The 21,439-nt window shown below is 32.5% G+C and overlaps 1 protein-coding gene and 1 long non-coding RNA gene across 4 annotated transcripts in view; one reads left to right on the forward strand and one right to left on the reverse strand.

The window, feature by feature from the left end:
* Nucleotides 1-18,226, reverse strand: part of LOC117118609 (target of rapamycin complex 2 subunit MAPKAP1-like) — a 51,271-nt gene extending 33,045 nt beyond the window's left edge. Inside the window, exons 1-5 of one of the 3 annotated variants that reach the window (XM_033263242.1) lie at nt 18,055-18,226; nt 17,665-17,723; nt 16,090-16,346; nt 5,541-5,570; nt 1,606-1,779 (exon numbers count right to left, since the gene is read on the reverse strand). In XM_033263242.1, the coding sequence (XP_033119133.1) occupies nt 1,606-1,779; nt 5,541-5,570; nt 16,090-16,279 (394 nt within the window). In that variant the 5' untranslated portion in view covers nt 16,280-16,346; nt 17,665-17,723; nt 18,055-18,226. The remainder of the gene's footprint in view (nt 1-1,605; nt 1,780-5,540; nt 5,571-16,089; nt 16,347-17,664; nt 17,724-18,054) is intronic. The other 2 variants (XM_033263241.1, XM_033263243.1) reach the window with 2 other exon arrangements.
* A 1,480-nt stretch (nt 18,227-19,706) lies between these two features.
* Nucleotides 19,707-20,412, forward strand: LOC117118584. The gene is made up of 2 exons (XR_004447072.1): nt 19,707-19,761; nt 19,878-20,412. It is a non-coding gene; the product is annotated as an uncharacterized LOC117118584 (long non-coding RNA).
* The last annotated feature ends 1,027 nt before the right edge of the window (nt 20,413-21,439 follow it).

Below are 21,439 nucleotides of genomic sequence, written 5' to 3' on the forward strand. Positions count from 1 at the left end.
AATCACCTAAAATCACCTTATTTTGCGAGTTTGCATTCCTCAATTGATCATAGAGCCCTCCACTTTACCTCCGCATCCCCCCCCCCCCCCCTACCCCCCCCCCCCCCCCCCCCCCCTCCCCTCTTTTTGCTGACTTACAAACATCTTGCTATAGTGCTATAAAAAATACATTAGAATTGATTACCAGCCAATTTTTTCAGGTCTATAAATAGAAGAGGAAACTATATTATTTATCTCTCAATTGCCAAGAAAATTATTTTCTCGTTTTCATTTGAAAGCTAAAAGCTTACTTATACGTTTAAAATAAACAATTTAATTTAAATGTTATTGTTCGAATTTTTAACAAAGTCTAAAAAAATAAAGATTCATTCGCTAATAATATTAATAGACAGTCTATCTTCTTGGTTGGTCAGGCTGTGTAACACATGATTTAGACAATTCTTTCATCCATCATCTGAGTTTAATACACTGATTTTCAAAGTTATTTTTCAAGCAAACATTAGTAAAATAATAATATTGATTTAGTTAATGCGAGACCAATACGTTAAACTACCCTTATCCAATCTTAAGACAACATACTGTTTGCAATATAGAACACTCAAGCATACACGAGCAACAAAGAAAACCCAGGAAGGTGAGAACACGCGAGAAATTCCTCGCACTGTCCAAATACTACTTGAGGACATGAGAATGATTTATGGCAAAAACATTGATCACCTAGCTTGATGTATGAAGAATCAATTCGCTTAATGACGGGGAAGAAAGAATAGAAAATGCTTGTGGAATATAGATTGGTACACAACTGCCAAAAAGTGACAGCTGAATACTACAGGGTTCTCTAATCAATAGATAGAACAAACTTTTCAAGGCAGAGATAACAAGAGGATGGAAGGGGGGGGGGGGTATGAGGAAGAAAAGTTCTCCCATAGGCTTCACCCTTGAAGCTTGACAAGAAACAACGTAGCTCAATCTGAAAACTATTAAGTCTGCCAAATAACAGTTCACTTAGATTTGTATAAATTTAAAAGCTATTAAATTTGGTAGAAGGTGGGAAATGTTGTATTCATTTGAATAAGATGTTTTATTGGTTGTTTTTCATCTGTTTCTATGTTCTTTTAACTGTAAGTTTAGTCTGTGCATGAGTCTTACTCTCAACTACATGATATAGCCAGTTACTGGTATACAGTATAGTAGCACTGAGAATGTTTACAGTTCTAAAATGATTGTCAGGATTATTGTAGAATGCCGACTCACACTAAATGAGACATTGTGGAACTACTACATAAAAGATTGATAATAAAGAAAATCTAAAATCCAAACATCTTTTATGATGGGTCATAAGTAACAATTATTTTATATTATCTGCATAATGGCCTTAGAAAAGGGTTATGAGCTCTTAAAAGCAAGGTTTATAAAATGAATGAATGAATAATGATGGTAGTGTGGTCATATCATAACATAAGAGCCAACTGTTACGAACGTATTGTCAGTAGAATTTAAGCAAAGGTTCGTTCTTTAATAATTATTTTGGTATATAGACAACAGAAGAGCTGCCAAAGATTGAAACTATTTCCATTCACGATATTTCAAATACGCAAATCTTACCACTGAGTTGTTGTTCATTTTCACGCCACTGAACACGTTTACATTGGCTCTGTATCTTGCGTTCACGCCGTAACTTCTCCAAGCGCACTGCTGTATTGGTGCGCTGCCTGAAGCCCATATCAAAAGAAGATTCTATGTCATACGACTCATTGTATATTGTCACATCTTCCATAACTAGAAAAAATATAAGGAAAAAAAAATTAATATAGAAATACTCTCAAGTAAATATCCAATCTCCAATTTTAGATTTGGTAATTTAAACCGCAGGATAATGAATAATGAAGATGATTTTATTTTAATGATAAAAAAATTTAAAAAATGATGATGTCAATGAAGAAAAACTATATGATAGAGATGATACTGAAAATAATTTTAATCTACCTAACTTGTAATTGAAAATTAAATTGCAGATGACATTGATAAAAATACTAGTACATGATAATGACTTGGAGATTTACTTGTAGAAAATTTACTTCTAAAAACCTAAGAACCAGGAGAAGTACACAAAAACTATAAAATTTCACAAACAACACAAGAGCCAAAAATAAAATCACTCCAAATATTGACCAATGAATACAGAATGGTATTGTGATAAACAGCTGCTGTTAAAATAATGACCATGAGTAAATCGATAAAGTAAGAAATACGTGGAAAGATCACAAGATACAGTAAATATTAAAGCTGTAAACTGTTTGTAGGAGAGATATTCACTAGTAAATTTCAAAATTATATTTTAATACACTCTAGTTATAATCAACTCGAAAAAAAGCTTTAATTTATCATGTGTATAATTTTAACAATAATAAAAACAACAGTACTATATCTATTATCAGAGGGGTAGTTGTGAAATGTTTGATGAAGCTCTCCCTGACCTTTACTGTAGTTGTTTCATTATGTATTGAGTACTGTGTATTCGTCAAATATCAAACTGAAATAACTGTGGTTGGAAGATGTTATAACGAAAAATAATATATAAAATCGAAAATTAACAAACATTTGAAAAAAAAAATATGGTAATAACCATCATTTAATCAAAACAATTTGTTACATGTACATTCCCACCATAATATAAATCATACATTATCTGGTGTAAATTTCATCAAATGACCAGTTTTATAATATCGCAAAGAGAGTAATTAAGTTTTTATGCTTAGTGCAATAATTAATGAATAAACTACGTAGGATGTAATAGTTGTATTGACAAGTTTAAGTAGAGTAGAATCTCTGAATGATAGAGACAACACACATCCGCCAAGTGTGACAGAGTCGTGGAAACTTCCCTCGGGGTACATCTATCAAAATGCAATCAAAAGCAAGAATAAATTGTGCAATAAATGCTAGCCTCTAAACAATAAGAACAATGGTGGCACCAATCCACTCCACACACATCTTCAACCAATGCTGTTTGGATAATTATCCTTTAGTAAACGGAGAATATATCCGGACAGTGGAATACAAAAGCATGTATCTTCGTTACAACATCTTCACTGGAAAGATAATAAGCGGTATTAAGTTTATTATACACTGTGGTAAACTCAACACTCCCGGTGAAATGATACTGAACTCTCTTTTGTTGACTTTAATATCAGTCATCAACAACTTAACTGTTATTCATCTGCAGTTAACAACTACCTGTTTGTGAGTGATGGATGGTGTATATTCAAAATTTGTGTGCATAATAGTACTTGTATGCTTGATGTCTGCATGCTTCATACAGTATGATATAATTGTCTACTTGATATTTGTGTGCTTAATATTTGCATGCAGAGATTTCATTTTTGCGTGCTTGATATTTTAGTGCTTTATTTGCGTGCTTGATATTTTAGCGCTTTATTTGCGTGCTTGATATTTCAGTGCTTGATATTTGCCTGCTTGATATTTGTGTGCTTGATACATGCATGCTTGATACGTGCATGCTTGATATTTCAGTGCTTGATATTTGTGTGCTTGATACGTGCATGCTTGATACGTGCATGCTTGATACGTGCATGCTTGATATTTCAGTGCTTGATATTTGTGTGCTTGATGCGTTCATGCTTGATATTTCAGTGCTTGATATTTCTGATAATTTCTTGATGATTTCTTGATAATCATGTGCTTGATATTTGCATACTTGATATTTGTATACTTGATACATACATGCTTGATATGTGTGTGCTTAATATGTATATGCTTGATATTTCAGTGCTTGATAGGCCTATTTGTGTGCTTGGTATCTGCTTGCTTGATATCTGAGTACTTGATATTTCTGATAATTTCTTGATGATTTCTTGATATGTTCTTGATATTTGCATGCTTGATATTTTGGTGCATGATATTTATGTGCTTGATATTTCAGTGCTTGATAATTCAGTGCTCTGATATTTCAGTGATCGTTATTTCAGTGCTCAATGCTTCAGTGCTTGATATTTCTGATAACTTCTTGATGATTTCTTGATAATATATTTGTGTTCTTGATATTTCATTGCCACTGAAAATTATACAAATAATTTGGAAGGTGTCCTTGAAGGAAATAATGTATTTTAGATGATTGACTTGACGTGTTATTATTATACTATTCAAAGAATTCCAACTTTTATATCCTTGTTTGCCATAACCTTTGCCAAATATACTTTGAAGTTCCTCAAGTTTCAACACAAAATTGGCTTTTATTCCCTTAGATACCCCCTGTACATGTTCAAAACAATGGCCAAATTAAAGGCAAATAGTTTCTTGAGGTTACTCTTCAAAAAAAAAAATGTAATGGGTAATTTAAAGTACAAATAAGGCAGATATGTACATTGATTCTCAATTTTTAATTACACATCCGAGAATTTATTTACAAACTGAACCCTGGCCATGGAGGGTCTTGAACCAGCACAAATTTAATTATCAATGCTCCTGACTTTTTAATTGATTTTCATAGTACTGTACATTTTTATATTCAATTTATTTTTATTATCTCTACATATTTTACTAAAATATCAGCTTCAGAATATTTGAAATTCATTCACTGCATTTTATTTCGAATTAAAAGTACATTTCTTTGTGCTCCCTGATCGTGAAAATCTGTTGATAGACAAAATTTAAAGGCCGTAAAGTTTAAGAGGTTTACAGTATTGAAGAAAATGTAGAACATTGTATACAGTATCATGTTTTTTATCGCTATAAGTTGTGCCTTGTAAAGGGGCCACTGAGGAGACATGAATAATACAAAATTGTACCCAAGTTTGAATAAATTGTAAAATAAAGGAGGGTTGTTTGGGTCTAGATGCAAGTTTACTGCTTGAAACCATGGCGGTAAAAAGAGACTAAGAGAATTTATTTGTGTTGTGGACCTACCTGCTCTTTTCAACCAAGATTTCATTGCCATTTTTTTAACTGCCAGAATCTGTGTCCAATTTCTCATAGAAATCAAGATTTCTATTTGATTTATTGATCACGTCCCTTTATCATGCCAAATATGTGGGGTTTTTTTTTTCAAAATACTGTACAGTAATATTGATTTTGATGATGATGAAGATTACATGATGATGATTATATGATACTAATAATGGAATTACAGTATGATAATGATGATGTTGATTACACGATAATTATTTCATGATAATGATTATGATAATAATATTAATGATGATAAAACCAATGGAGATGATGATGATAATGGTTACAATATGATAATAATGATACTTTATTTAGCATCAGTAAAACATCGAAGTTTAAAGAATACAAACAAACAAATCATATGCCATAGGCTTATATATCATTTTTAATAATCAATAGTTTTGAAGATTGGTTGTAGTAACTGACTAGAAACCTGTTAATTACAGTAATAACACTTAATGCAGATGATAATATTATTAGCTGTATTTTTTATATATCTGGCATCACACCATAAACATACAACATAATATAAAAATACATACAAACATATTTCAACTTAAATATCGACTAACCTGGATTTTCAAAGTAATGTTGAATTTTTTCTAAATAGTGGGGACAATGCAAAGGATAGCACAATAAGTTGTTTTAAATTTAAGACACTTATTTCCAATGTGGTCCCTAAAAATATCTTGAAAAAGGACATGAAGGTTATTGTGAAAGACAGAACCATGAAATTAGCAATGAAATTTAATAACGTATACAGAAATAAAAAAAAGGTAGACAATCTCAATAAAATGTAAAAATTAGGAAAATAAGGGCAGGTGTAAATAGGAGCATAGTGAAGAGCAGGGTAACTCCAAACCCAAGCTATTCAAAATAAATAATTTTAGTTAAAACATACAAAAGAAAATAGACCCATTGTCTGTATGTATAAGATTTTAACCATATCAAGTTGTTTAATTGTAAACAGCTAACTAACCAACATAGGCTTAGCCAGCGAACCGTCAGGCCGTCTTTTAGACGGCCTACAATTATTTAAGATGGCCACTTTTACCATGACGGCTTGGCCCAATCAGTTCAGCCTAGCCTAATTGGGCCTGGTCTACCTTTAGCAAATTCTTTATATTCTTCAAACCTATCGAATGTTACATTAAACTAAAGCTAAATCATATTTAAGTTTGATAAAAACAACATTTATTGATTGAATACCAATATTCGGTGGGGATTCGCAAAGATGGACGTGGCCCGGCCATTGGCTCAGTGCCACGCCCACTGGCTTCCATTTTGGACGGCCTATTTTGTTTTTCTGGCTAAACCCCTGCTATCTAATGTTTGTTATGTGATAATAAACACTCACAGAGCTGTTTAATTATGAGAATATACACTTGAGAACAATATATAAAAGTGGGAAGTGGATGCCCTTAATTTATAATAAAATATGTGCAACTTCCAAGGGAGTTAGGACTTGTTATCATACCACCAAAAATAATTACCAAAATAATAATTAAATAAACTTAAATTGATTACATCTTACTAAATATTTAGTAAGAAAATTATGTTTTTTAAGTATTTCATTGACCTTTGACATTTTCATGAACAGTTGAAACTATAAGGTTTATTATTTTGAGTTCAATATAGGTGAAAAGTGCTATAATAAAACTATACCAACTTTTTTGTTCATCAACAACCACAACTTTATGAGGTCAAGGCTCGAACATTAGTTTTGTATGTTTTATTCATACATTATGCAGATAGAGTTTAGGGAATTATAACTTGAAAGTAGGATGGTAGGGTGCAATAGATCTATTTCTCGGTTCACTGTAATTTTTGCCATGTTATATCATGGTGTATAAAGAGAATTATATACATATTAAATGCTGAATGGTACTGTATTGTGTATGTCTAAATATGTACATTGGCGTACGTACTGTATTTTCAGATGTCACTTATTCAACTTGTACCATGTGCTCTGTTATCACAACATTCAATCATGCCAACAAATGACAAAGTTTACCTTACAGCTAAAGTTTGTCACATTACAATTACAACATTTCTAATTAAGAGGATGTGGACATTACAGTAAGTACAGACAAAAAAACACAACACCATCTTACAATTTACAAACAGTTATTACAACACAGCCCGCGAGTGACAGTGATGCGTACAATTCATTAAGACATTGCACAGTTTTTTTAAGTCTGAAAATTGTGTTCCTTTCTTTTAAGACCTGAACTATGCTATTCTAAACAACAGTCTTTATTGTATTCTTTGGTCCAGTTCCCATGTGTATTAAAGAACGCGATAATGTTCAATTACACATAAACACAACGACAGCTGAGTCCCGGTTACCAATAAACTAATCAGTTGTATTAAAGGGGACGATGAGACCTCGGGCCAGATTAAAACTAGATTTTTAATTTTTTTCTCCATCATAAAAATTATTAATTTCAGATAAAATACTAAAGTTTTTCATAAAAATATCCATTAATATCTTCATATTTGATTTTGTATGATTTAAGATGAGGTCTCTTCAAACTAGTTTTTTCCTTTGTTGGGAGGTATAAAAACTCCTTTTATGTTTATAAAATACATATAGGCTCTGTCCATGTTATGGTTTATGTGAAAATAACTCTGATTTCTTACAGTAATACACATATACAATAACAAATTTGCCACATGTTTGTTGAGAGAACTTTTCAAATTGGAGCCTAGAAAATATAGACTGCAAGTGGAATCGCACAATTAATCTTTGAGGCACAGTTTCAATGCTCTGCCAACTAAACCATCTTAGTTGGCAATGGCAATGGTTCTTCTTCCTACTGTAGCTTCACTTACTTTATTGCAGTTTGCTCAGCAGTTTATTTAATCAATCATCAATTAAAACCTGTATCAGATTCATAGATAGATAGATAGAAATCTTTCTTTATTCTGGATACTCAGTCAGTATTGTTACACTGTTCTTCCCTGAGATCCAGGGTATTATCTTAAACTACCATAAATTGTATTACAAAATAAAATTAAAAGAAAAATGCATACAAATATATAAACAGTATATATACCGTATATAGATTATATAAATACAAGAAACAGAAAAGAAAAACAAAAGGGGAAAATAAACGAGGTTTTTAAGGATTGTAAGGAAAGTGAATGAATATTGCTATGAAGGTCTGATGAGAGATTATCCCATAATTTAACAGAACGATATTTAAAAGTTCTTTTTCCAAAATCATTTCGCCATTGTGGTAAGACTAAAGTGTTTTTCAATTTACTTCTTGTATTTATGCTATGGTAAGCATCAATTAATTTGTAAAAATTATTTAAATATTCAGGAACAGTGCCTGATAAGCATTTAAATGTCATTAAAATTATGTTCCCATTGTTGGTTTACATCCTTCCAGTTAAGAGACTCTACTACTGGTGTTAGATATGACGCTATTTCAAATATTATAGATACTGTAGGATGAGGATCTGCCTAGGTTATTAAGATCAGCCTAGCAGTGTCAGAATGGCACTGAACTCCAAAAGATATTGAATTCTTCCTTCTTTACTCCACTTTTAACTTTAGAATACTTGGTTGTATTACATTGCAATAAGAATATGCTGTTTGTTTTGGTGATTTCTTTTCAAAGTACATGAATGGATTACAACTTCTCTCCTTGAGCTTAAATAGTGCATTGCATTATTTATTATATATAAGGCTACTGATTATCAACTAATCATCTGGGCATAGGCCCTAACTAGAAATGTTACCCTATAAATAAAAAACAAAAAATTAATGAACATGGATCATTAAAGTAATTAGGTTTTTATATAAAAATACCTCATGAATAAGTAATACTATTATAAATGGTATTAAATGGCAAGTACAATACAGTATAATACAGTATGATAAATACAAAAGTACGTATATATTCTGTATAAAAAGTATCAGTTATCTCCTCATTTTTTTTGTCTTACTTATCTATGATAAAAATACTATCAATGTGCTTATGACGAAACAAAGTGGTTCTTGAAAACAGCGAGAGTGTACTTAACTTTTCAATTTTGTACTTGACAAATGGAAGCATGGATTCCTCGGAGGAACTGTTATTCATCATGAGGGAACGATGTAAAGATTCAACGACATAAAATGTTCAAAACTCTGAATATGAGTACCATGCAATGGATGCATTCCATTATGTTGAGTCTCTTAAATGTAAACTTCTATATGTCTTTCAAGCAGGTGACATAAATGGAGAATGTAATTGCACTGTAAACTATTGCTTGAAAACCAGGACCATAAACTGGTTTGAACCACACCATTTGTGAACTGGAGGGCTTTTCAACAATGAGAAGCCCCAAAAAATAAGTGAAAACTCAAGCAAATTCTAACGATGACCAGTAGATCTACTAATTATACAAGCTAAGAAAAGAAACAATAACAGATTGAATGAAGAAATGCCAACAACTGAAATTCTGATACTTCCACCTCTTTAGAAGAAAACATTCCTGTATACTGATTACACTAAAGGTTGTAAATGTATTGGAATAGTAGTCATTATTTTATGTCAAGACGCTGTTTTTTTACTTTTTTAATTCTCATCAACTCCTATAGTCCATTACATATAAAACAAAACATCATTTCTGTGACGACTATCTTAAATGGATGGTCTTTAAGTTGCCACAAGAATACGGTTAGCCACGTTTTTTGCAACGAATCACATTAAAACTACTTTTAACACTTCCTTTCCAGGCAATTACCACTGGACAATATTCCGCTCTTATTCGCCGGCTCCTGATCAATCATAGAGGAATTACCAGAACGTTTACATACGCACTCCGACTGGAAAAAAAAACCTATTCATACGTCGAGATCTAATGAAATCAATGAGGACGAGATCAATCAATGACAAGATAGATAATTACATGGATATCAATGATGGATGAATGTTTTCCTACTCATATTCACAAATTATCTTTCAATAACTAAATCACTTTAAGAATCATCATTGGGCATAAAAACTCATCCCGACTGCGGATTATCCGTAAGCAGCAAATTTTATCTCAGTGGAGCTGCGTTATTAAATCATATAGGGTTATTGGATGTTGAGAGTTGGTGCTCCACTGTCAAGAGCCTGTATGTTGAGATTGGTTGATAAACTGCGTTGTTTAAGTACAGACTAATTAACGCTTTTAAGGACATAATTAAAATCACCTTTGTTGGAGGTATTCTTGTAGAACGATTGTGTAAACATCGGCAGATAAGACCTCCCGAATGCGGTCACAGTTATAGCATTCTAAACAAATATGGAAATCAATCATTACTAGATCCCTTGCTATAATAGGCGACGTGAGTATACCCTGATAAGTAATCTTGATTGAAAATACAAGGTACCAAATGATTAACCTCACAAAACATGTTTGAGAATGAATGTTGTCATATCTAAGATATTACTGTAGTTTATAATTTGGAAGTATATAGATATGATGGCTATTTCTAATTGCTTTAAAAAATTTGATGACATTGATAACAAATAATAAAATAAATGCTTTACTTAACCATAGAAACACTTGTTCAACTAAGTAATGGTTTTTATTTATATTTATTCTTTGTACAAAAAATTGGAATAAAAAAGGGAAAGGAAGAATGAATTACATAAATAAAAAATGTTAATATCTATGAAAATAATGATAAATATGTTTTTTAAATGTTTAGAAGGTCAATGAATGAATGAATGAATGAATCAATCAATCAAATACTTAAAAATGTTATTATTCGTCTCCTTGTTATTCTTTATCCATAAATACAGCTTTATATTATATAACAGGTATCAAACATCCCAGGTCATAACTTGGAAAATCTAGTGTTTGCCTAGCAACTACAATATAAAAATTGTACTTTCCTTGTAAAAATGTTCATTTAAAATAAAGATAAAATAATGTTGATCATTATATCAATTTTGATGATAGTGATATGGCAATCATGTTGGTTTTTATGAAGATGATTATGATAATGATATGAAATTGATGATGATGATGTTTATCGTGATCATGATGATGTTGAAGATAATGTAACAATAATGATGATAATGTTGATTTCCATGATGAGCAATGGTGATTATAATAAAAAAAAAACTGTAGGCCTACAGTATAATCGATAATATCAAGAACTTATTTTCAAGTCATATTTATAAAATATCAAATCACCACTGTACAAAATTAACTATTCTATTTATAATACCGATTAATATAAAGATAGCTCTGGTATCATATCACTGTTGACTTAATCTCAAATTCCTAATAGTTGAGCGTATGAATACTTAATGATGTTTTAGACGGGAAAAAAAACACTGTTTTCCAGTGACCAGGACTTGATCCTTCCATCAGTTTACAGTCCATTTAACTGAGAGTAATGCGCTCTACTATTCATCACAGTTGATAATTGGATTTTTGTAGATCTGAAATGAATTATTGCGTCTTCACTAGAATGTAGTTATTTGTATCACCAGTCTCAGATAATTCCACTTCAGCACAATCAGCTACAACCTCTCCAGGGACTGGCACAATCATAACAGACAATATCGTTCAATATTAAAATAGTGGCATTATTATGCGTACTATGTTCCACGCTGTAGTTTTGTCATCCGTTCCCCTTGGCGAAGCACAGCGCGCTGTGACGCCTGACCAGCAATCAAATTTTGATGCGAAAACTTTAAACACCTTTATCCTTGTTATGAATATAATGATGATGCTTTTCAAAACTAATCAATCATTTTGTCTACAGTCGTTAGCGAGTCATTTCGTATACAAATAGATAAAGACTATAAGAAGCAAATCGATGCATTATCACAAATTGTTTTCTATTCATTGAATCAAATATCTATTCTCATGAATATCACCTTAAGGACAAGAGATCTTCTCAACTGTATGGATCTTTAAAGGTAACTAATTACATGCTTTCTAAACAGGATCTTAGCCAGATCAGTCTTACAGCTTGGTAAAAATAGTGTATGGTGTATGGTTCTATTTGTTTACTGTTTATTTTGAGATTTTTTTTTTGTTTACTATAAAGTAATACAGTATGTTACTGGCTTAGATGTAAATATATACTGTGCATATACTGTACATGATGAATTTTGTAGAAGTTTGGTAATTGTTTTGCATAAAAATGCAAAACAATTACCATACTGGCTAAGTCTCATGGACCTTAAGCCGGGCACTCAGACGAATCCAACTCCGCTCCCTGTAAGTGTTAGACAACTCAATGCAGTATGCTGATTGTCCGTGGCAGTCTGAATGGACCGCAAATAAAAACAACCCGTTACGCATACGTCTTCGCATTACGTTCGCCATTGAATCGCGTCGACCGACGACCATTGTAGGCAGTGAGTGCCCAGCTTGAGACTCACTAATAAGCATCCATTCGGCACTCTCGCTAAGAAAAAGTATATTCTCACAGATTTGAAGTTTTTATATTTTCTTGCAGTAAATAATATTCTTGCTATACATTTAATATTTATTGAAGATATTCTACAGTGTTTATATTTCTCACGTACATATTATTTAATTTTATATTTTTTTACTTTATTATTATTTTTTTTTATTTTGATATTAATCATTATGATATTTTTAACTATGAAAATAAACAAAGTGTATATGTCATGAATTTGTAGAGGAAGGCATTTGGGCAACTTGGCAGCAATAACCTAGATCTCACGAGAGACCCAGATGGGGAAAAAAGTGAAGGAGAGACACTTTATCTAGTTAGTCTATCTCCACTCAAGGGAATACAGGGAATACCTGGTAAGGTACCATATGTACATTGAATGTGAAGAAGTAGCACATTATGTGTATGACTTTTCCAGTTTCCAATGACCACTGGGGTACAGTTACAAATAGGATGTAAATGCTGTTGAAGGGGTCAATGCTGAATTCATGCGCGACAAGAAATATTCTAAAGGGAGCATTGGATGCTCCAGATTATATGTATGATTGTTGTTCTTCCCAACGACCATGAAAATACTGTGTACCTATTTGAGGCAGATAAAGATACATTAAAATGTATCAAAAATTAATAAACATTAGTATCATCAATGTTTAGGGAAAGACTAATTTGATTGGTGTGCTTCCATTCACTAGTGGTCCTAATGGCTTTTCCCTATACTTACCTTTCCCTCAGCTCACACCTTTCCCTCAGCTCACCCCTTCCCCCCACCTATTCCCTATTTCTTACCATCGCTTACTATATCTATCTGTTTTTTCACTTGCAAATATTCTTTCCATTTGTTCATACCCTGACCTCAATCTTTTACTCCTTCTCCTCTATTCTGTCTGTCTTCTCTTTTCATCTCACCTCTTCTCATCCTTTTCCACATCTTCCCTCAAGACAATTTCAAAATAATCAAACGTTAACATCTTAATCAGGATTAAAACTCATGCGAACTAAACCAAATCAATTTTAGTATCAATGCCACAACAATTATTTCAATCAACTCCAGCATACTACCTGATAGCCGCAAACCTATTTCAACATCGCGATAGATATTAAAACTCAAATACTAATGAGAAGACGAGATATGACATATGTTGCAAAACCTTGCAATGAAATAATTAAGCAATTTTTTTTTCATTTATATATAGTAGAAGATATTTCAAATTACTGTGAAAGCTCTTCATGGGGTTACCACAGGTAAATGATCTATTTTCTTTTTTATAGTATGGATGTATTTTTATGCAGATTCAAAACTCGTAAGATTTAATGGTTTAAACCTGAGGCAAAAACTCCAATCCTGCATGGATTGACAGAATTCTTATATACATTTTGTTAAGTCTTTGTGTCAATAAATATGATATTTTGACAATTATGACAATCTCTTACAGATGCGGTATAAATATCCATTAACAACTGCTGAGTATTTTTAATTACCCGCTTGGTTTAGGTAGAAATAGACAATATGAAATCAAAATATTAATATTTTTTGCAGAAAATATCGTCGCTCACATCACGAACTAACACAACCAAAGTAGATTGTGTTAGTTCATGAAATCACAGTAGCGCGTCAAAACGAGTGCGTATTTGTTGTCAAGCAATTTTGTATTCTTTACCACACAAAAAGTCCTTAACAACAACAGCGCATATTTTGACGCGCTATCTTGATTTCACGAACTAACACAATCTAATTTGATTGTGTTAGTTCGTGGTGTGAGCGACGATATAAATATATTACATTATTAAGAAAGTTACATTAAATAGTATTAACTTCTCCATATTGTTCTGATATAAAGTATTTTATTTATTAAAAATTATGTGTAAATGAACATTTCTTATAGAAATAACAAAAATTATTTGAATGTACATATTTTGTCTTATATTGCGGTGAACCAGCGTCCTACCCAGTATCACACTCTCATCCACTTCATGCTACAGAAACTGGGGATACTGTAAGCTCCAGCTTGGCAAGGATTTACTTAGATTATTATGAACCATTCCACTAAATTCTATGATGATCCATTCCTTGCTTTTTGCGTAATCTTGTTAACAGCAGACAAGGGGTGAATACATAACATCCTTGGCAGAGTTAATAATAATGATACGACTTAAAAATATACCGGTAGTTTGACATCAGTGAGGCAGAACCCAGTACTATGGAGAGTGGGGACATAACTTAAAATACTGTATCATATTGTTAGTGCAGTTTGAAGGAGCTGGTGGTAAGCATTGTATGAATATCTTTGTGTGCCTGAATGCAGGATCCATAATTGTTTTGCTTTGGGAGTGGGGGGGGGGGGGGGTGGCATAAGGTCCGAAGGAAAGGGAACCTATGGTTGTGAAGGTTTTATGGTTTTCCCCTACATACTGTGGGTGTCCAGTCTTTGGAATTTTACACATCTCTTATCTAAATTATTTCACAATTTGTTAATTATTATTTGGCGGCCTTTCGCGAGGCTGTGAGATACTGGGCCGGGTCCAGATATTTGCAGGAGGGGGAGCAGAAAGAAGGGAACTCCTGTATAAATGGCGTAAGTTTAAATGACTTGGGGAACCATCTTCTGTCTGGTCACCCTTCCATCTTGAGAGACTTAAAAGTCAACAATAATATTAGCCTGAAAATTATTCTCATAAATGACACCCACCCATTGTTCCACTTACCTAACTATATACTGAATACTCTGTTGCTCCCTTCACTGTATGTACTATACTAACGTAATTTAAATAATGAATTCTCAAACGTGTTGCTTTGTAGTGTGACAAGGCTTCATCCAATACTTTGTAGATTTGTGTTATTGTAAAATTATTTTTTTACGATATCTTAATGAACATCTTAATGGCCAATAATGGTAGGACATTTAAAAGAATGGTTCAGGTACTACAATATATTTCTTCCAGAGTTGTGCACGCGTCTGGATATCAAATTGTCAAACATTTTGTCTTTACTCAAAAGTAATGTATGATAATGCTTTGTTTTTAGAAATAGATATTTAAAAAGCATACTCTTTTCAGAAAAGACCAGAAGATTGTCTCCAAGTGTACTGCAAAAAGTTACCCTCAGGGTGGTGTTGCACGGCAGTTGCTTTGAGTTCCCAGGGACCAGACTTTAATTTTATAATTACTGAACTATGACCAATGAGTTAATTTATAAGGATAGGATCAAATGGATACAGATGACAAATAAGAAACAAAAATGTAATGAGGCCCAGCAGTAATACTTATGGAAACAGAACAAAATAATGTCTTGAGAGGTTTGTGTGTGTTCAGTATGGGTGCAATGCATCCCACAACTGTAAAAAATCATAAATGTAAAAACATTTTAATTGTTAGGTTTAAATTGACCATTAATTATCAGTGGTGGATTCAGAATTTAAAAAAAAAAATGAGAAAAAGAATAGTTTTTTCAAATTTTGAGTCTAAGAGTGCCATTTCCGGCCATCTAGCAGGTGTCATAACCATAAATTTTCTTACCTCAGCCCAAAGCATGATGGGGCTGTGGCAGTATAGAGCCTCTATCTATTAAAGTCCCTCTCTGTGCCCCTACTATTGCAAATTTCTGAATCTGCCACTGATTATCCAGCCACAACCTTAGTTTAAAAAAAAAACATGTAAAAAGCTGTAAAAAATATAACACTGTTAAACTTTGAACTCACCAGAATCATTCTCTGGCACACAGTACGTTGACCACGGGGTTGTCTTCTTTGCTTGAAGTTCCCGCTTTTTGCTATTATGATCAACCTCCTCATTCATGATCACCATCTCGCACATTCCGGTATCATCACTTGTGATGAAGGAATGACGAATGTGCGATATGATGAAGGAGGGATCATCTAACAACGCCATTGTGGGATGTGACTAAATTGATCCTAATCTATACCTGTTTATGCCATCTTGTTCATCAACATGAATTCTGGAAGAGAAAAAACTGTGTATTCAAAGTGCCTCTTCCTGTGATTTTAAATACAGTAGGGTAATAAAAAATAGAGATGCTTACATTTTGAAAAGGATTATCATTAATGTAGCATAATACGGAAACACAGTTAGAATTCTCCTTTGGGATACCCATATTAAGGGGGACACCTATAAAATAAAGGGACACTTTTTGGGCAAGAAGTGAAGAAAATGTATCTATTAACACTACGACCAACCTCTATCAAGGGGACACTTTTTCGATCCCAAAGGTGTCTCTTTAATAGAGGTTCCACTGTATGTCAATTGGCTAGATAGCATCTTAAAAGAAATGTTATACTGCCCGTGTAAGCTGGGATCCTAGGCTTAGGGTGACTAGGCTGAGCCGACTTAAGCAGACTTTTCATTTCATGTGTTATATTGCTTTAATATTAATGTGCCATATAAATTAAAGTCAAAATTAATTTAATAAAATTTAAATTAAATTAAAAAAATATAAATACAATATTCAAAATCTGATTTCCAAGAAAACTTAAGAACTTTAAAGCATCATAGTATATAAAACTTACAAAATTATTAAATTCATACTTCATCAGTTAATATTTTTATTTCATTTATTCAAGTTCATGAATATGAAAAACAATAAAACAAAGATACAAGTAAAAGGCCTACAGTAAGGCAAACATTAAAGAGGCTATCTTTCTAGTTAAAAATGGTATTGTAATTTTACTATATAAAAAAAAGTCCTGTTTTTTTATTATTACATTTTTTGATATGCCTACAGACACAATTAAGCCCTTACATTTTAAATTTGAGAATAAAATACAGTAGAAGCCCTTCTTTGGGACATCACTATTAGGGGACAATATATTTGGCTTTTTCCTATCGGCTAATCTCTAGCCCCCACTTACTGTATAATGTCGCTGTGTAATTTATGACATGTACAGTATGGGCGGTAAGGGGAGTGCGACCTCTACGATGAGAGAGATAGGCCCTTTGACCGTCTAGGCCTACTTGGTGGGTACTCTTTTCTTTACTTTTTTTAGCCTCGTAGAATCTATGTATGAAATATATAAAACAAATATTGACTGCTCTAGATTCGAGGAACAGTGAAAACTGTAGCCCTCCGGTTATGTGGTGATCAGATCATACTGCAACCTTAGCCTACTATCTTCCCTGGGGCCTTTGGCCCTCGACAAGATAGCAGGCTATAGTCTCCACATCACCTCAGGGCAATAGATTTCACCATTCCCCTCATGAGCAGTCAATATTTGTATAATAGCCCCTCTCTGATCTAACTAGGAGATTACCATACATACCATATATTGATATGACGTACAATACAGTACCTGGTCCTAGCACAACTCTGATCTATTATCTAACATAAAACAACACAAAGTCAAGAGATAATTTCTGGAGATAAACATTGAATATTTAAATAAGTTCTGAGACAATGGTGGATTATGATAGATACTGTATATTTAATGCTACCGGGTCGGTGTTGTGCTTCTAAAATTCACGATAACTGTTTCAAAAACAAGTATAATGCTAGGCCCAAAAATGCGTAGTCGTCACACCAATTACAGATTGTTTACGCCTATTAAGGTGTCCTTTCAGGCAGGGCATACAGGACATAATTACGACGAGCGCTGGCCTAGACACTCATAATTTGGTTTTCCATCCGTTCCTACAAACAGATCTTCACTTACTTTGTACAATTCTGTAGGTATCAACATGTAATTGTATTGATGTCTTGCTGATGTCAAATAAGTTCATATATAATACTGCAGAAAACTGTGATACATCGAAAACATTTGTTGTCATTCACTTCCGTATTTCACCCATGCGAGCTGCCATCTTGTCTTCACTCACAAACATAATAAACAACCCTAAGTGGCTGAAAAAAGTCATCTATTAATGATTCCAGACACGTTTACGTAGTAATAAAATTATGACATGTTTTTTTTATTTATGTCTACAGATTAATAAATCTAGACCAAATAAACTGCGTAATGATACCTTAAACGGACCTACCGAATTATATGATAAAACGGGTAAAAAACACAATCAACCGTTTTGCATGCATTTTATACCATAGGCCTACCATACTGGAAAGATATACCGCTGTGATGAGCTAAAAACATAGGGAAAATTCTATATCTAGCTGTAGTGCTGGCTTTTAGGCCCTAAGTAAAAACTTTAACCTAAACTTAAAAACAGAAAATTCATATCCAAGTAACGAATAGGCAGTACTTCCCTATCATTTTGCATTTATAGGCCAGTAATCAATGGAACCATCATTTTATGAAATATAAACATGTACGCCCCTACTTTGGATTAGCTATTCATTTATTAATTGTTCATGACTTAAGGTTATTAGGACATCCACCAGCTAATTGACACACACTTCTTACTTCTTAACAAATCTTATAAGTTTAATTTAAAAAAAAAAAAAAGAACATGAACTTCAGGGGTGAAAAGAGCAACAAATCGAAAGACCATAAAGATTGAGATTATTTCAATTTTAATTTACTATACGGTATGTTAGTCAATAAAAAGAAGGAAGAGACTAATAATTAAAAAAAAAAACAGAAACATTACTAAACTATGAATCTATCTATCCTAAATAAACATGATAACCACGCCCCCCCCCCCCCCCCAAAAAAAAAAACAAAAACAAAAACAAAAACAAAACAAAACAAAATTGTGTCCTGCAGTTTAAATAAAAGACATGCAATGGTTGGCAGGCCACCATCAGAAACTAGTTAAAGTACGTATTAAAATGGCCTATCTGACGCATTGATTTTGTTGTTATTAACCATAGGCTACGACCATTACTTTTGTCTGTTTCTTTTGCACAAAAACAAATCATTAATTAAAGAAGCAACTTCTTCAATATTCATTTTGTCATTGGTCAGCCTGAAAGTTCTTCCAAATTTTTTATAAGAATTAATTTTTCAAATATTAGTTAGCCCTATGTTTTTTAATAATGTAAATAATTACAAGAACTTTATAACTGTTATGCTAGATTAAATTTACCTTTTATGTTTTCTTGTACCCAAAGTATTAGTTCTGGAAGTGGTTAACAAATTGTTTATTTAACGTTATTTTTTATAGTTCATTCTATTAAACAATGTATGTACAAATAACTTTGAAAGGCAATTACTCAAAATCATGTTTATCTTGAGTCTAAGAGTACTCTACTTTCACTTTCCAATAACTTAGGCTTGAAATGTCCAATTTGAATGAATGACCTCTCATTTTAAAGATAACATACTCAGGTATCTGAAAATACCAATAACCTGAATTTCAATTTTTGCTACAACTTAGCCATTTTGCCACAACATGCCTCATTTGTTTGTTTGCAGAGGACAGACAAATCTTTACTGCAAGTGCATCAAAGAATCAATGGCATTGTAAGTATCAAATGAGATATACTAAAGTTACATTATGAAATTATTATTTATTAGACTGCTCTCGTTTCTCATTATCTGCTGTTTCTCACTCTTTTATTAAATTTTGTATTTGGCAGATGCAGCAGCAAAGCATGGCCAATGTTGCAAGAAAAGTAAAGTACACTTGAAGAGATCGAACGAGTAATCCCGGTGAAAGAACACAAACAATTGTTGTATATTTAGAAACAAGTTGCTGGATCAAGACAACTTGCATTATTCTGAAATATTGATCATATGATCGAATTACGATAAGATGAAGAAGAGGCACCAGAACTACTATAATTCATTTTTCTAATACAGGCAGTGCAAAGCATTTGAACTTTTAGTTAATTTAATTGATTATGCCAAATTGTTTGCAAGACAATTAAGAGAGGATATACTGGAGTTTAGGTCAACATCGGACTGAATATTGAGACAGCTTAATCATAGTGAAAGAAAACATACATCGAATGTATTTTATCGGAGTATCGAGGGAATTTAACTAATTATTTTCAATGTCAAGAGAGTTTTTATCATTGCAAAATATTGACCAAGAGAAACAATTTCCTATAATAAAATTTTCATATTATGATTTTGGTTCTAAAGTTATATAATTAAAAAAAATATAAGTAATGTGTTGATGTGTTTCTTTGCTGGTTGTGTCTGAAGTCTAGATGAGCAGGAAAGACGAAAGAAGCGCCCTCTAAAAGAAGAAGGAGTAAGTTTTCCATTCTATATTTTTTATTTATTTACTTTCTTTCTTTCTTTCTTTCTTTCTTTCTTTCTTTCTTTCTTTCTTTCTTTCTTTCTTTCTTTCTTTCTTTCTTTCTTTCTTTCTTTCTTTCTTTCTTTCTTTCTTTCTTTCTTTCTTTCTTTCTCTCTTTCTCTCTTTCTCTCTTTCTTTCTCTCTTTCTTTCTCTCTTTCTTTCTTTCTTTCTTTCTTTCTTTCTTTCTTTCTTTCTTTCTTTCTTTCTTTCTTTCTTTCTTTCTTTCTTTCTTTCTTTCTTTCTTTCTTTCTTTCTTTCTTTCTTTCTTTCTTTCTTTCTTTCTTTCTTTCTTTCTTTCTTTCTTTCTTTCTCTCTCTCTCTTTCTTTCTTTCTTTCTTTCTTCCTTTCTTCCTTCCTTTCTTTCTTTCTTTCTTTCTTTCTTCCTTCCTTTCTTTCTTTCTTTCTTTCTTTCTTTCTTTCATCCTTTCTTTCCTTCTTTCTTTATTTCTTATATGAAAGTTCCATTCCACATTTTGCCTCAGCCTCAACGTGTTCTTATATATTTTGTTGTAATTTTTAGGAAATTAAGCCTCAGTGTTCTTATAAAAGGCCTATGTTAATTTGAAATAATGCTTATTACTGTGGTAGGCTATTATAGCTCCATTGCACTTCAAACTTCAAACATTTCACATCCGTGACATAGGCCCACGGCCTCTTCATTAAATGTGATTTCTATATGTTGTCAAAACATTTTCCATCTTAGAAGCAGTTTAATTTAGATTTTAATTGGCCTTAACTAATTAGAGCTTTGTTTTTATATGGACATTTGCCTCTCGTAGTCATGCGGTGGCCTAGCGACGAACGAAGCACTTTCATGGCCGTTTGTGAACAGATCGCGTCGGCATGCTCGACTATAATTATTTCGGAATTCAGCTCTGCAAACAGGAAGTTTA

The sequence above is a fragment of the Anneissia japonica genome, unplaced genomic scaffold (assembly GCF_011630105.1).
Source record: "Anneissia japonica isolate Jap-2015-1 unplaced genomic scaffold, ASM1163010v1 scaffold376_len1572418_cov194, whole genome shotgun sequence".
Lineage (NCBI taxonomy): Eukaryota > Metazoa > Echinodermata > Crinoidea > Comatulida > Comatulidae > Anneissia > Anneissia japonica.